This window comes from Terrapene carolina, unplaced genomic scaffold, assembly GCF_002925995.2.
Source record: "Terrapene carolina triunguis isolate 2854851 unplaced genomic scaffold, T_m_triunguis-2.0 Scaffold662, whole genome shotgun sequence".
In the NCBI taxonomy this organism is placed as follows: domain Eukaryota; kingdom Metazoa; phylum Chordata; order Testudines; family Emydidae; genus Terrapene; species Terrapene triunguis.
In genome coordinates this window covers 57,781-74,360 of record NW_020665013.1, presented here as the reverse complement: position 1 = coordinate 74,360, position 16,580 = coordinate 57,781, and the positions used below count along the sequence as shown (strand labels likewise).

At 47.2% G+C, this 16,580-nt stretch overlaps 1 protein-coding gene across 1 annotated transcript in view; it reads right to left on the bottom strand.

Moving 5' to 3' along the window:
• Window positions 1–4,142: 4,142 nt before the first annotated feature.
• The window catches only part of LOC112116726, a 26,906-nt gene continuing 14,468 nt past the window's right edge, over window positions 4,143–16,580 (bottom strand). Inside the window, exons 5-7 of the mRNA XM_029913471.1 lie at window positions 7,430–7,611; window positions 6,412–6,470; window positions 4,143–4,296 (exon numbers count right to left, since the gene is read on the bottom strand). Of these exons, the coding sequence (XP_029769331.1) occupies window positions 4,143–4,296; window positions 6,412–6,470; window positions 7,430–7,611 (395 nt within the window). The remainder of the gene's footprint in view (window positions 4,297–6,411; window positions 6,471–7,429; window positions 7,612–16,580) is intronic.

Here is a 16,580-nt window from a genome sequence, read left to right as displayed (position 1 = left end):
GGCCGGGGCGAGGGGGGCGGCGAGCCCGGCTGTGGCCCCGCGCTCCCCGACGGCCGGAGCGCCGTGCCGCCCCACCTCCAGGTGCCGCCCCAAGCACCAGCTTGGGTGCCTGGTGCCTGGAGCCGGCCCTGTGAGGGGGCCATTTAGGGATCTAAGGCAAAAATCTGTCTGGTAGTTAGTCCTGCTTTGAGCAGGGGGTTGGACTAGATGATCTCCTGAGGTCCAATCCAACCCTGATATTCTGTGATTCTATGAAACAGCAAAGGCCCAGGGTACCAGAAAAATGAAAGGAGCTGCAGTGGCTCAAGAGAGACTGCCAAATCAATGGAAATTTATGTCTGTTTCAGGAAAGATTAGGCCCAATTCTTAATTTGCCTGAATTGATTTTCCCACCCCTAGTTATACACTAAGAATATTAAAGCAATTGTTTATTATACCCTCACCGCGTATACATATACATGAGAGCTGGGAAATTGTGCAAAAATGTTTTGCAAATACTCATTCAAATTTTTCATTGAGTTCATTTCAGCTATGTTCCTGCCCCTTTTGTTATCACTTTCTACAAACATTCCGTGATCAAGTCTTGTCGACATGAGTGTTTATGGCACATTGGAATAGGCATAGAAACAGAATTTAAAATTCAATTTCCAGAAGTACTCATATACTCTCTATTTTAACAGTAAGAAAGCAGGATGATAAACAGCATCTACTAAAAGTAAACGTTTTTTAAAAAAACAGGTAATTGCACCTGAATTTTAAAGAAGTTGGCTGAGACTCCTGGACAATTGATATTTTTAAAGGCTTAGAAACATGCATTATAGTGATAGACTAAAGGAGCTCAATTTATTTAGCTTAACAAAGAAAAGGTTAAGGGGTGACTTGAATACAGTCTATAAGTACCTACATGGGAAAAAATATATGAGAATGGTTTCTTCAGTCTAGCAGAGAAAGGTCTAACATGATCCAATGGCTGGAAGTTGAAGCTAGACCAATTCAAACTGGAAATATGGCATACATTTTTAACAGTGAGGGTAATTAATAATTGGAACAATTTACCAAGAGTCAGGGTGGATTCTCTATCACCGGAAATTTTTAAAACAAGATTTGATGTTTTGCTAAAAGAACTATTCTAGGAATTAGGTTAGGGATATGCTATGGTCTGTGTTATACAGAAGGTCAAACTAGATGATCATAATGATCCTTTCTAGCCTTGGAATCTATGAATCTTTGATGGTAACTCTGAATAACTTGAAAAACTGAGAAAATTCCAGATGACTAGACAAAAGCCAATGTTCTGCCAATATTTAGAAAGGGTAAATGGGGTGCCTGGTTATAGGCTAGTAGGTCTGACATGAATCCTGGGAATATTAATGGAAAGACTGATGTGGAACAAAAATATAATTAATGCCAATCAACATGGTTTCATGGAAAATAGGTTTTGTCATTTGATATCATTCTTTGATAAGATTACAAGTCTGATTGATAAAGGTAACTGTGTTGAGGTAATATACTTGAATTTTCGCTTACTACCATGTGATTCCAACTGAAAAATTATCACTATATAAAATCCCTGTGGCACATATCAGACTGCTCAAAAACAAACTGATAGATCTCAAAGCATAATTGTAAATGGGGAATTTATCAATGCGTTGGGACTCCTCAGGGAATGGTTCTCTCTCAACCCATTCAACATTTTTATCAATGACTTGGAAGAAAATATAAAACAATTTCCGATAAAGTTTGCTGATGACATAAATGTGGGGTGGTAAATAATGATGGAGACAGGTCACTGAGACAGAGCGATGGGATATCTTAGTAAATTGGGCACAGCCAAACAACACTGATTTTTAATACAGCCAAATGCACAGTCAGACATTTAGGAACAAAGAAACAGAGGACGGCAGACTGTATTCTGGAAAGCAGTGACTCAACAGGAGCTCCCACTGCGCTATTGTGGCTTTAAGGGCTGAAATGATTCTTGGATGTGAAAACAGGACGAGGGAGTCTGCATACAGCATTTAGGAGACCACTGCTAGAATACTGTGTACAGTTTCCGCTTCCATACTTTAAAAGGGATATTAAAAAATTGGAGAGGGGTTCAGAGAAGAACTACAAAAACAATTCAAGGTCTGGAAAACCTGCCTTACAGTGAGATACTAAAGATACTCAATCTTTTAAATCTATTGAAGATTAAGAGATGATTTGAGCATGACCTATGATTACCTACAGAAGGAGATACGAGATCTCTTTGATAGGCTCTTTGATCTAGCAGAAAAAGGCATAACAACATCCGATGGCTGGAAGTTGAAGCTAGAGAAATTCAAATTGGAAATAAGATGCAACCTTTTAACATTACCAAAAGAAGAGGTAAATTTATCACCACCAGGAGCCTTTATACTGAGGTTGGATGTCTTTCTAAAAGCTACGCTCTAGTCCAACCACTAGTCCCTGGGCCTGATAGTGTCAGTGACACACTAGGGAGTTCTCTCCCCTGCAGGAACTCTCTGAGTCTGGCCTATGTTATGTAGGATGTCAGACTAGATGATCAGAATGGTTCCTTCTGGCCTTAAAACTTCACAGCAGGTGGCTGGGGGAAGTACAGGTTCAGGGAATTGCCCAGGCAGTCTCTGCCAGCTGGGCTCTTATGCTGCTTCTGTCATAATTGCAAGCTGCTCTGCCCTCATCCCAGGGGGCACTTTAGCCTGATGGAGAAAGTGATGGAAGGGTTAAAATGATGGGAGAACTGGGATGGACTGTTCTCTTCAACCACCTGGAGTCAGCCAGCAACTCTGCTGAAGGACCCTCCTGAGTTTGCTCTCACACCTGGCTGCAATGTTGGGCAGCTCCTTAAACCTTCAGTCATCTCCCCAGTGGAAGTGACTAAGCAGCAGCCGGCAGCCTGGTCTCCTCCTCTCCTTACAGACCCGGGACAGGCTGCTCTTCCTGATGCTCTCACAGGGCTGGCAGGGGCAGAGTGGTTCTCCTTGCACCTTTCATTTTCCCCACATCACAGACTAGACTGACTGACCTGAAATTGGATCCTCTCATGGCCAGGCAGTTTGTGGGGTGCCTGGCCCATTTGAGCCCCTTGCTGGGCTGCACTGTACAGGGGATTAAGGTTTAATGGGATTAGGATAATGTCGAAGGCTCCTTTGAAAATCTGTGTCTATAATTTATTCTAATCCAAAGTAACAAGGGTGAGAGGGCTCCTAATTATCCAGAATACACAGGGAGCTAATTACAAGCAATGTGAGTAGCTTTTAGTTAATTGGCAGAAGGAAACTATTCAGATTCTTTCCTTCCTCTTCACATTTCCCCATTGCCAGGGCCAGGGCTGTTTGTAATACAGAACAGTGCAGGTCTGGGACTGCTCAGATCCTACACACCAAGAAAGGGAAATGTCCAGATGAGCCTCTGCTCCAACACATTCCCCTGCCTCCCCTCCCCCATTCCTACTGCCTCCCCAGTCCTGCTCCTTTTGCATCCCCCACTGCTGCTCCCTCTCCCCCGATTCCTCCTTCCTCTGCCTGCCTCCTCCACTCCCTGTGTGTGATATGGGGCATTATCCATGTTGTCTCATTTCAAGTATCTCTTGTATGTGAGTGTATATTTGTACAAACTAAAGGATGGCAAAGGTGCTGGATCCTGGTGGGGTCAGTCCTGGGAAGGCCCCCTAGCTGCGCAGCTGAACTGTCTCTCGGCTGTAACGCACTTTGCCTGTTTTCACAGGACACGCAGACTAGGCATGCAATTATTCACATAGAACAGGCGAGAGAAGAACACTGAGGCACATCAAAGCCCATCTTTAGCCTTTTTAGGTTCTGGCTCTTACAAGGCCAATTTCTGGCTTTGAATACACATGGGCTCCCACTGGAGTCCTTAGGAGCCGCAAATGCTCCCCAGACACAGACTATGGCCCGCAGTGTTTATTAAACAGCTGCAAAACATTCTGGAGGTAGTTAATTTCCACACAACCACTGTTTAAAATACCTTTAATTTATAAAATAGCCTTCTCTCATTTACATATAGTACAGACAGTCTGGCAGAGGGTGGGCACAGCAGGACAAGGTGCTATTTGCATTCTCCCCTCCTTGTGCCCTCCCTGGAAGCTCCAATCCCTCCCCCCTCTCCCCCCCAAGTCTCTAATAACTCCCACATTTACACTTCTGGATGGCGAAGACGGTGCGGATGTTGCCACTGCGGCTCTTGAATGTGTGTGTGTTGAACTGGTGAGGGACACAATGGCTGGAGGCACCTTCCGCCCAAACCAGGCATTTCTCTCCATTCTGCGAATCCCTGCAGTTAAAAAACAAAATCATTGACTACCCAGATGCACAGAAGATGTAGCACTCTCAGTCTGCCCAGGGATCTGGGTTCATAGCTCACATCCTGTCACAAAGCTGCGCTCACAACTCAGGTCTGGTCTCTGAAGCAAGTCTGGGTTCACAATTATTATTTGTATTGTGGTAGTACCTAATAATAATGCCCAGCTCTCATACAGAGCTTTTCATCAGTAGATCTCACAGCCAGTTACAAGGGAAGTATCATTTCCCCACATTTTACAGATGGGGAAACTGAGGCACAGAGAAGTGCATTGACTGGCTCAAGGTCACTCAGTAGACTAATAGCAGATTCAGGAATAGAACCAAGTCTTCTGAGTCCCAGTCTAGTGCTTTGCCCACTAGGCTATACTGTCTCTCTGCCTAGGAGCCCCCATCATGGACCAGGACCCTATTGTGCTAGGTGCTGTACAAACACAGGGAAAAAAGGATGGTTCCTACCCCAAAGAGCTTACAGTCTTCAGCATGTAAAGAGACACTACAAGGAGGCCAAAGCAATAGTAACAGTACCAAGAAACTATTTTTAAATACCCAGCGAAAGCATTAGCAAAGTGCACAGAAGACTCTAGACAGTGGGGGTGGAGAGTGGTTAGGCTGCTCTCAGCCCAGAGGTGGAAAGATGGGCTTGGAGCATCTGCCAATTTAGAGTCTGTTTGATGCTCTCTCACAGGGGCCTTGGTTGAGCCATTTCATCTTTCTGTGCCTCAGTTTCCCCATCTGTAAAATGGGGATCATTTATTTATTGTTGCTTATTTGTTTCCGTTTGTGCCTATCAGAACTCCCTAGGCATGGTGCAAAACTAAAACAAACTGTAACCAAATACATCTCAACAGGCAGGGAAAGACAGCTGTTCTCATCCTCAGACAAGTTCTGACCGCACCAAACCTCAAAACAAGCAACACCACTGCCCATTTCCCAAACCTCACCCACCCACCCAGACAAAGCTAGAACAACAGGTGAGTTTGCAGCATGTCAAAAAGATGATCAAATCCAGGCTCTTGTACATCAAGGGAGAAAATGAATTTGAAAACCAAAGACTGTCACCAAGAACACCCTGTTACCAGCCCCATCTCATTTAAACCAGCTGTAGATTTGGGATATCTGCAGAGGGACATCTAAGGAGAGCAGTGGAAGGGGGAAACATTCCACAGGGAGGGCATGTCACCATGCCGTGACTTCTATGAGCAGAGAAGGCAATTTCAGCCACAGATAGCAGGGCCATCTTTCCATCACTGCCATAGTGTCTGCAATAAGATCCTGGCTAGCTTTGGTGTCCAACAAGAAGGATGTTGATAAATTGGAGAGCATTCAGAGAAGAGTCACAAGAACAATTCAAGGATTAGAAAACCTGCCTTATAGTGTTAGTCTCAAGGAGAAAGGTATAACATGATCCAATGGCTGGAAATTGAAGCTAGGCAAATTCAGACTGAAAATAAGGTGTACATTTTTAATGGTGAGAATAATTAACCATTGGAACAATTTATCAAGGATCGTGGTGGATTCTCCATCACTGACAATTTTTCAATCAAGACTGGATGTTTTTCTAGATGACACGATCTAGGAATTATTTGGGGGAAGTTCTATGGCCTGTGCATTTGGCTGTCTGATAGAACAAGAAAGCTTGCATGTTCTTTGTCCCGGTTCTTATAGTGCACCCACTGCTGTAGAAACAGTGTCCAAGTTATTGTCATCTTCAGAGTCAATGCTTGATTCCCTTTGCTCGAATCTCATGACATTACTAGAAATAACAATGTGGGATGTGAATTTACGAAAGACAAGTGAACTCAATGCAGAATATATTGATGCAGTTCCCTACCAAACTCTGAGACAGTGGAGCCCAACAACAATGGTAATACAGTACTAGCTGGCAACCAAATGAAAATGACAGACACCTTGGAGGCAGCTTGGACGCTGACTTTACACTCGTTCAATTGCATTCAGGTCAATGGAGATACACGGATATAAGTTTGGGCAGAATTTGTCCTTCATTCTGTAGGGAATCTGCATTTTTAGAGGATTGTAGCTAACCCTACTGCAAGGGGAGGGGCTGTGTGTGACCAGCTGTGCTTACCTAAGCAGGCAGTGATTCCCTGAGGTGCAGCTCCCCAAGCACCGTCCCACATCAATTTCCTGAAAAGATTTGCAAAACAAAGACATGAAAATCACTTGCAAGGCCCTGCCGATAACCGCCCAAAGGGACACAGCATTCCAGCTACTTGGCAGTAAATCCTGCTTGTGGGGCAGTGCTGTGTCCTGATACTGGCTACATGCAAGGGGTTATTTTAACCCATCTTTAACTGACTAAAAGTATTAAGTCTGGTAAAGGATGCAGCTTTCATTGTGTCAGAGGTACTTTAAAGATAAAGTCACATTAAACATTTCACTGAATTTTTTTGCCCAAGAAAATAAAAGATATTGTTTTATAACTTAGTTTGGGATTGTAGATTAAGCCATGGCAGTGAAATAAGACCTGGGCAATATGCAGATATCGGGGCACGTCTTCACTACCCGCCGGATCGGCGGGTAGCAATCGATCTATTGGGGATCGACTTATCACGTCTAGTGAAGACGCGATAACATCGATCCCCGATGGCTCTGCTGTCGACTCCGGAAATCCACCGCGGCAAGAGGCAAAAGCGGAGTTGACGGCGGCGCGGCAGCGGTCGACTCGCCGCCGTCCTCACAGCCAGGTAAGTCGACCTAAAATACGCAACTTCAGCTACGCTATTCACGTAGCTGAAGTTGCGTATCTTAGGTCGACACCCCCCCCCCCCCCCCCCCCGGTAGTGTAGACCTAGCCTCGTACTGGTGTAACTATTTCAATTAGATGTGTGACTTTTTAATGAAGTAATTATACCAGTATAACCCATAGTGTGGGCCCACTTATGCTGGTATAAATTTGCTTATACCAATATAACTTATTGCCCTTAACTGTACAGGAATAGCCATGCTGGTATAGAGCACCCTTAAGCCAGTTTAACATGCATCCACACAAGAGTGGGAATTGTACGGCTTATAGTTAAAGCAGTACAACTTTTGTGTTTGGACAAACCCTAAGACCCTTTTAGAGCCGCATGCAATTGACTAACCTTCAGTCGCTCCTCTCTGTCCCCAGCAGAGTTGTGTATGATTTCATAATAATATTCCACATAGGAAACTCTATAGCAGGTTTCTTTCATTTCACAGTTTTCCATAGTTTGAACCACCTCAACACCATTTGGGCTTTTGATCAGAACACCATCAAACTTTGTAGGTGCACAGAAGAGTCCGTCTGAAAGAGAATAAGAGTTTAATTTAATGTAGGGCCCAGTCCTGAGGCCATTGCATGTGCAGCATTCCTGCTGAGTATCTTCAACATGAGTTCTATGTACAGAGCAGCTGCAGGATCAGGCCTCAATCATGCAAAGTACAACATGGAAAGTGCTCACTTTCTAGGTTAGGAACTGGTCTCTAAGGCCTGGTCCACACTACCCCCCCACTTCGGACTAAGGTACTTCAGTTATTAACGTAGCTGAATTCGAAGTACCTTAGACCGAACTTACCGCGGGTCCAGACGCTGCAGGCAGGCTCCCCCGTCGATGCCGCGTACTCCTCTCGCTGAGCTGGAGTACCGGTGTCGACGGCGAGCACTTCCGGGATCGATCCCAGAACACCGATTGCCTGCTGTCGGACCCGGAGGTAAGTGTAGACGTATCCTCAGTTAGCAAGCCCTGGGTACACTTCTTTTTGCCAACTCGAGCCACTGTTTTGATTTTTATGTTGCTCTCATGGTGATTTAACTGCGTGTGGCCAGGGCCGGCTCCAGGGTTTTGGCCGCCCCAAGCAGCCAAAACAAAAAACAAAACAAAAAAGCTGCGATCGCGATCTGCGGCGGCAATTCAGCGGGAGGTGCTTCGCTCCCAGGCAGAGTGAGAGACCGTCCGCCGAATTGCCGCTGAATACCTGGACGTGCCGCCCCTCTCCGAAGCGGCCGCCCCAAGCACCTGCTTGACAAGCTGGTGCCTGGAGCCGGCCCTGCGTGTGGCAGTGATATTGTGCTAGATGCAGACATCGTGCACCCAACAGACAGGCCCTTCTCCAAGGGCCAAATCCCAAACTCCAATCTTCAAAATCAGTTTGAGTTATGTCTGAGGAAGAGCTGCAAGACTTAGATCCAATGAATATTTCATAATTTTTTTAAAATAATATATTAATGGCTGAGCTACCAACAGGTCTAGGGAGGAAGAGAATTTACTTTTACATCATACAGGAAGCCAAAGCCCTTTGCAAAGGAAAGTATTGTCCTCAGAGCTACTTTGAGGAGTTGGGAGCATAGTAGCATATTGTGATGTTCAATTTTTCTGGATTGCCTTTTAGATTTGATTAGCTCGTCTCCTCATGACCCCCTGCCTGAGCTGGCAGACATCACTTTGATGTCACATCTGCTTCACACTTTCACTTTGGATCTTAGTGTTGAATACTTCCTGCCCTTCCATGAGTTTTCACTATTATTTTCACACAGGTCTGACAGACACTGGCTCATTGAGGTGATGAACGTTCTCTGATGTTCCTCCATTGCACAGCATTATGGTTTATGAGCTGTACATTTTCATGCTGTGTTTTTGATAACAGCCAAGGGTTGACATCTATTCCAGACAATTGATGAAGGGAGTCAATATATAAATGTCTGGAAACTGATAAAGGACATGTGTTATTGGCGTGATCATTACGGGGATTCAAGAGGGCTCAGTATTCAATGGGCTCCGTGCTGTGACCTACACTGTTGAACCCTTTCATCAGCACTCTGGTTCAGTGTTTTTTAAAAGTTGCTGTGGACTCACTTCTTACACTAAAGCTTCTCCCATGGGCTCTTAGCCATCCAGCCTCCCAATCCTGATCCCATCCCTACTTTGAGGCAAGTATAGGGCCAGACAATGGCTAGCCCCAGTAAACTGGGGAGGAGAAGATTGCTCCTTGAGACAGACAACCCAAAGGGATGGGGTAAGGGTGGGACCATGGCCCACACCAGCCAGTAGAACTGATGCAGTTCTATGAATACTAAACCCTATTAAAGGGCATGACATCCCCCTCTCTGGTTTTCCAAGCATTGCAATCCTTGAGTCCATCCGCCAAACAAGATCTGTGGTTTCAAAGCCACAATGTAGCCTATAATGCCGGGCTGTGTGAAAAGACAATATATTAAGCCAGGAATCCAGTCTGGTCTATGTAACCACTCTAAGAAGCCAAGATGATACTGAACTTATTAATGGGGTCAGCCACTAGGCTACACCTCCCCTTTTGTCTTGGTGCCCTGATATTCATATTGGTACTGACTCTCCCCTTGTTTCGCTAATCACTCTGTCCCTCTGCAGCTGGGTACTGCCTTCCTGCATGTCTCCTACTCATCCAGTTCTGGTGTCCAAAACACTGATCACAGCTGAATTTACCCCCAAGACAGACCCAAAGCTGCCAGAGGGAAAGGGGGTTCATTCAAAACCACAACATTAGCAATTCAAACCCTAAGGGTATGTCTACACTACGGGATTAATCCGAATTTAGATAATTCGAATTTGGGAAACAGGTTGTATAAATTCGATTGTGCGCGGCCACACTAAGCACATTAATTCGGTTTTTAACCACATTAATTCGGTGGTGTGCGGCCACACTACCCCATTAATTTAAACACAGTAATTCGGTGGTGTGCGGCCACACTAACCCTAATTCGAATTAACAAAATCGATTTAGGCGCTACTCCGCTCGTCGAGGTGGAGTACAGAAATCGATTTTAAGTGCCCTTTAATTCGAATTAACTGGCTCTGTAGTGTGGACGGGTGAAGGGTTAATTCGGATTAACGCAGCTAAATCCGAATTAAAGTCGTAGTGTAGACCAGGCCTAGGTGAGTTCTGGAGTGGGCTAGAGCCAGCAGAAAGAATCATCACTCACAGAAGACCAACATCTGCTTCATTATTAGAAGCAGCTTTGCAAACCACCTGGCAGTGCTCTGTGGAAAACAGCACAAGAACCACTGTCCTAGACGGAGGTGTAAATTCAACAATGGTCCAGTTTGCAGATGATGCCAGCACTGGATGGGGAGCAAACAACCAGGACAGAAATAAACTACAAAATGTCCCGAAGGGATTAGCACAGGAGAGTGAGACAACAAGGCGAGATTCAGCACTAATAGCACGAAGCCCTATGTACAAGGAGTGGAAATACAATAGAGAGACTGAAAGCAGGACCTTGGCGTGCTGGATCATTGGCTCACACACTGGTTTCCTCATCCTGAGTGTGGCTACTGTGATATGAAATAACCTTCATCAGCAACAACATTCTTCAAGCAAACTACAATTTTTTAAAATAACGAAGTGACTGACTTGAAGGGTACAGACACAGTCTGTCCAATATGGCTCTTTGTTAATGCATTAGTTGAGCATAAGGATAGCTGTTCGTCTCTAACCTGCTCAGCGCCCTTTCTCCTGTGAGGTAGCTAAATAAGGATGAAGATCCCTGTTTTACAGGTGGAGGAAGGTGGCTAGGTGATACAGCAAATAAGAATCAGACCCAGGAGTCAGACCCTAGTTCTCTGGCTTGCAGGTTGAGCTCCCCCAACCTTTAAGCAAGTCATTCAGCCTTTGTGACTGCTGTAAAGAGGGTGTGAGAATACTTTGTGCTTTTCCAGCTGTGCATCTCCAGGCACTTGACAACACAGGAAAGGTGTCATTGGCCTAAATGTTCGCAACTGACCAGTGATCAGGTGCCCAGCAGCAGATGCCTGGAAGGGGCCAGACTTCCAGAGGGTGGGTGCTCAGCGCTGTCTGGAAATTGGGCTCCCTCAAGGTGTCTCAATTTGGGCATCCCAAATCACTGGTTATTTCTGAACATTGAGAACTATTGGTGGATTTTCAAATCTGCCTCCAGGATTCTGAGGCCAAATTCATCCAATGGGAACTGGATGTCCACATCCTTTGTGCAACTTTGAAAATCTCAGCCCAGCCATTATTGTCACTTTACAGAAGGGAGACAGAGAAAGGGAAGCGATTTGAGCTGACACAGGAAGTCAGAGGCCGAGCCAGGAACGGAACTAGATCCCCGGAGTCCCACCCCTGGGCTTTAACCACTAGATCCTTCCTCACATACCCCACTGTGTCCTGTGTGGGAACAAAAGATATTTTAAGTAGAGACACTCTGCTACACCCCATTCCTCCAACCACACATGGAATATCCTGAGGGAAAGAAAAGCCTCCACTGAGCTTGGAGACAGAGGGCCTAATTCTTCTAGCCCCTACACCTGTGCAATTTGCATATACAATGCTTACACTCACTTTAGTTCTGCATTATTAGTTCTTGGTTGCCTGTGTCCTCCTACCAGATCACACACATGCTGTACTGCTGGAGGAGGCCAAACTCGCTACGCATGCCCTCTCTGTTCAAGGAGTCTGAACAGCACGCACATTTCACATCCAGAGGTCCCTGTGTTTCTTGTTATCATGCCATTGGCTTTGGACCAGATTTTTTAAGGCATTTAGGCATTGCTGAACTCAGCATTGCAGTGCCTAGCTGATTCAGGAGCCTAAGCAAGCCTATGTGATTTGGGCACATAATGAATTTAGCCTATGGTATTTAGGCACTTAGGGTACATCTACACTACCCGCTGGATCGGTGGGTAGCAATTGATCTATCGGGGATCGATTTATCACATGTAGTGTAGACGCGATAAATCGATCCCCGATCATTCTCCCGTCGACTGCTGAACTCGATCCCGCGCCGCGAGGATGCGAAGTAAGTTATTCTAAGTCGAGCTAAGATACGTCGACTTCAGCTATGCTATTCTTGTAGCTGAAGTTGCGTATCTAAGGCCTGGTCTACACTACGAGTTTAGGTCGACTTTAGCCGCGTTAAATCGACTTAAGCCTGGACACGTTTACACTACGAAGCCCTTTCTGTCGACTTAAAGGGCCCTTTAAACCGGTTTCCTAACACCACCTCGACAAGGGGATTAGCGATAAAATCGGCCTTAGGGGGTCGGAATTGGGTTAGTGTGGACGGAATTCGACATTACTGGCCTCCGGGAGCTATCCCACAGTGCTTCATTGTGACCGCTCTGGACAGCACTCTCATCTCAGATGCACTGGCCAGGTAGACAGGAAAAGCCCCGCGAACGTTTGAATTTCATTTCCTGTTTGCTCAGCGTGGAGAGCACAGGTGACCATGCAGAGCCCATCAGCACAGGTAACCATGATGGAGTCCCAGTCCCAGTCCCAGGATCGCAGAAGAGCTCCAGCCTGGACCGAACGGGAGGTACAGGATCTGATTGCCATCTGGGGAGATGAAGCAGTGCTCGCCGAACTCCGAAACAGTAAAAGAAACGGCAAAACATTAGAAAAGATCTCCAAGGCCATGAAGGACAGAGGCCATAACAGGGACGCGCGGCAGTGCCGCGTGAAAATTAAGGAGCTAAGGCAAGCCTACCACAAAGTCAGAGACGCAAACGGAAGGTCCGGGGCAGAGCCGCAAACATGCCGCTACTACGCGGAGCTGCATGCCATTCTAGGGCGTGCAGCCACCACTAGCCCAAGCGTGTTCTATGAGTCCCTCTCTGCAAACGGGGAAGCGGGTTCGGCGGACGAGGAAGATGAGGATGGAGAGAACATAGATAGCTCACAGCAGCAAGGAAGCGGAGAAACCAGTTACCCCAACAGCCAGGATATGTTTGTCACCCTGGACCTGGAAACAGTAACCCCCGAACTGACCCAAGACCCTGAGGGCACACAGGGGACCTCTGGTGAGTGTACATTTGCAAAAATTACACATGGTTTAAAAACAAGCGTGTTTAATGATTAATGATTAATTTGCCCTGGCAATCGCGGCCAGTACAGCTACTGGAAAAGTCTGTTAACGTGTATGGGGATGGAGCGGAAATCCTCCAGGGACATCTCCAGAAAGCTCTCCTTCATGTACTCCCAAAGCCTTTGCAAAAGGTTTCTGGGGAGGGCTGCCTTATCCCGTCCGCCATGGTAGGACACTTTACCACGCCAGGCCAGTAGCACGTAGTCTGGAATCATTGCATAACAAAGCATGGCAGCGTATGGTCCCGGTGTTTGCTGGCATGCAGACAACATCCATTCCTTATCTCTCTTTGTTATCCTCAGGAGAGTGATATCATTCACGGTCACCTGGTTAAAATGGGGCAATTTTATTAAGGGGACATTCAGAGGTGCCCCTTCCTGCTCTGCTGAACAGAAATATTCCCCGCTGTTAACCACGCGGTGGGGGGGAGGGTTGAAGTGACCATCCCAGAGAATTGGGTGTGAGGGGGAGGGGAGTTAGTTGGGTTTGTGCTGCATGTTAAACCTGAAATCGCAGCCCCTCCTTTTACATTGCAAACCCATTTTAAATGGCACGGGTGCTTGGTATGGGAAATGAGGGCAGAACTGTTTGAAACCATCCCCACATGTTAAGAAGGTTAAAAAAGCCCAAAGACTATATGTCTTACCATGGCTGCCTGCAAGCTGAAATCTGTGTCCTGGCACTGCGTGAGTGATCTCTCACACCAAACCAGGAGACTCTCAATATAAGAGGAAAAATGCGACCTTGTAACGAAAGCACATGTGCTGTGTGATGTTGTGAACAGCAAAATCTAACGTGAAAGAGTCTACCCATTGTTCTCTAAAATGTATCTTTTTTAACAACCTCTCCCTTCTCCACCAGCTGCAAATCTTACTCCTTCGCAGAGGCTAGTGAATATTCGAAGAAGGAAGCGAAGGACGCGTGACGAAATGTTTACTGAACTTCAGACTGCCTCCCACGCTGACAGAGCACAGCTGAATGCGTGGAGGCAGTCAATGACTGATTTTAAAAAAGCCCAATATGAGCGAGAGGAGAGGTGGCGTGCTGAATCGCGGGCTGAAGAGGAGAAGTTGCGTGCTGAAACGCGGGCTGAAGAGGAGAGGTGGCGTCAACTTGTAATCAGAAAGCAAGAGTCGATGCTCCGGCTGCTGGAGCATCAAAGTGATATGCTCCTGCGTATGGTTGAGCTGCAGGAAAGGCAGCAGGAGCAGAGAACGCCGCTACAGCCCCTCTGTAACCAGCAGCCCTCCTCCCCAAGTCCCATTGCCTCCTCACCCAGACGCCCAAGAACACGGTGGGGGGGCCTTCGGCCACCCACTCACTCCACCCTAGATGATTTCCATAGCAATAAGTTTTAAAGTTTTAAATTGGAGTGTGTCCTTTTCCTTCCCTCCTCCCCCACCCATCCCGGGCTACCTTTCCAATTATCCCCCTAGTTGTGTGCTGAATTAATAAAGAATGCATGAATGTGAAGCAACAATGACTTTATTGCCTCTGCAAGTGGTGCTCGAAGGGGGGAGGGTAGTAGGGGAGGGTGGGGTGGTTGGTTTGCAGGGAAGTAGAGTTAACAGGGTGGTGGGGGAGGGGCAGAGGGTTCATCAAGGAGCAACAAACAGAAGTTTCACTCCGTAGCCTGGCCAGTCACAAAACTGGTTTTCAACGCTTCTCTGATGCGCACCGCGCCCTGCTGTGCTCCTCTAACCGCCCTGGTGTCTGGCTGCGCGTAATCAGCGGCCAGGCGATTTGCCTCAACCTCCCACCCCGCCATAAATGTCTCCCCCTTACTTTCACATATATTGTGGAGCGCACAGCAAGCAGCAATAACAATGGGGAGATTCTTTTCGCTAAGGTCTGAGCGAGTCAGTAAGCTGCGCCAGCGCGCTTTTAAACGGCCAAATGCACATTCCACCACCATTCGGCACTTGCTCAGCCTGTAGTTGAACAGGTCCTGACTGCTGTCCAGGCTGCCTGTGTATGGCTTCATGAGCCATGGCATTAAGGGGTAGGCTGGGTCCCCAAGGATCACGATAGGCATTTCAACATCCCCAATGGTTATTTTCTGGTCCGGGAAGAAAGTCCCTTCCTCCAGCTTTCGAAACAGAAGAGACTGCCTGAAGACGCGAGCATCATGTACCCTTCCCGGCCAGCCCACGTTGATGTCGGTGAAACGTCCCTTGTGATCCACCAGGGCTTGCAGCAGCATTGAAAAGTACCCCTTGCGGTTTATGTAGTCGGCGGCTTGGTGCGCCGGTGCCAAGATAGGGATATGGGTTCCGTCTATGGCCCCACCACAGTTTGGGAATCCCATTGCAGCAAAGCCATCCACTATGGTCTGCACGTTTCCCAGAGTCACTACCCTTGATATCACCAGGTCTCTCATTGCCCTGGCAACTTGGATCACAGCAGCCCCCACAGTAGATTTGCCCACTCCAAATTGATTCCCGACTGACCGGTAGCTGTCTGGCGTTGCAAGCTTCCACAGGGCTATCGCCACTCGCTTCTCCACTGTGAGGGCTGCTCTCATCCTGGTATTCTGGCGCTTCAGGGCAGGGGAAAGCAAGTCACAAAGTTCCATGAAAGTGCCCTTACGCATGCGAAAGTTTCGCAGCCACTGGGCATCGTCCCAGACCTGCAACACGATGCGGTCCCACCACTCTGTGCTTGTTTCCCGGGCCCAGAATCGGCGGTCCACGGCATGAACCTGCCCCAGTAACACCAAGATTTCCACATTGCTGGGGCCTGTGCCTTGTGAGAGGTCCATGTCAATTTCCTCATCACTATCGTCGCCGCGCTGCAATCGCCTCCTCCTCAGCTGGTCCTGGTTTGGCTTTGGCATGTCCAGGAGGCTCTGCATGTTTTCCAGGACAATGCGCGTGGTGTTCATAGTGCTCAGAATTGCCGCGGTGATCTGAGCGGGCTCCATGATCCCAGTGCTGGCTATGGCGTCTGGTCTGAAAAAAGGCGCGAAAGTAGAATCTGACGGACCAGGGGAAGAAGGGAGGGAGGGAGAGAGGGAGGGAGGGGCGAGTGACACCGCGTACAGGTACAGGGAATAAAAATCAAGAAAGGTGGCTTTGCATCAGGGAGAAACACAAACAAATGTCACACAGAATGCCCCCCCCCCAAAGATTGAACTCAAAAGCCTGGGTTTAGCAGGAGGGAGGGGGGAAGCAAATGAATGGAGAATAAATCTATTTTTTACATCTTAAGACGACGGCGCAGCATGACTGATAGCCCTTGGCATTTTCTGGGTGCTTGGCAGCAAATACTGGGCGCTTGGCAGTAAGCCTTCAGGTCTATTGCACCATCTGATACCCAGTGCAGTACGACAACGATGGATACCAATCGTAATATGCTATCTACTGCCCAAAAGGCAAGGGGTTGCTGCTGTGTAGCAATCTAGCCCCACGTCT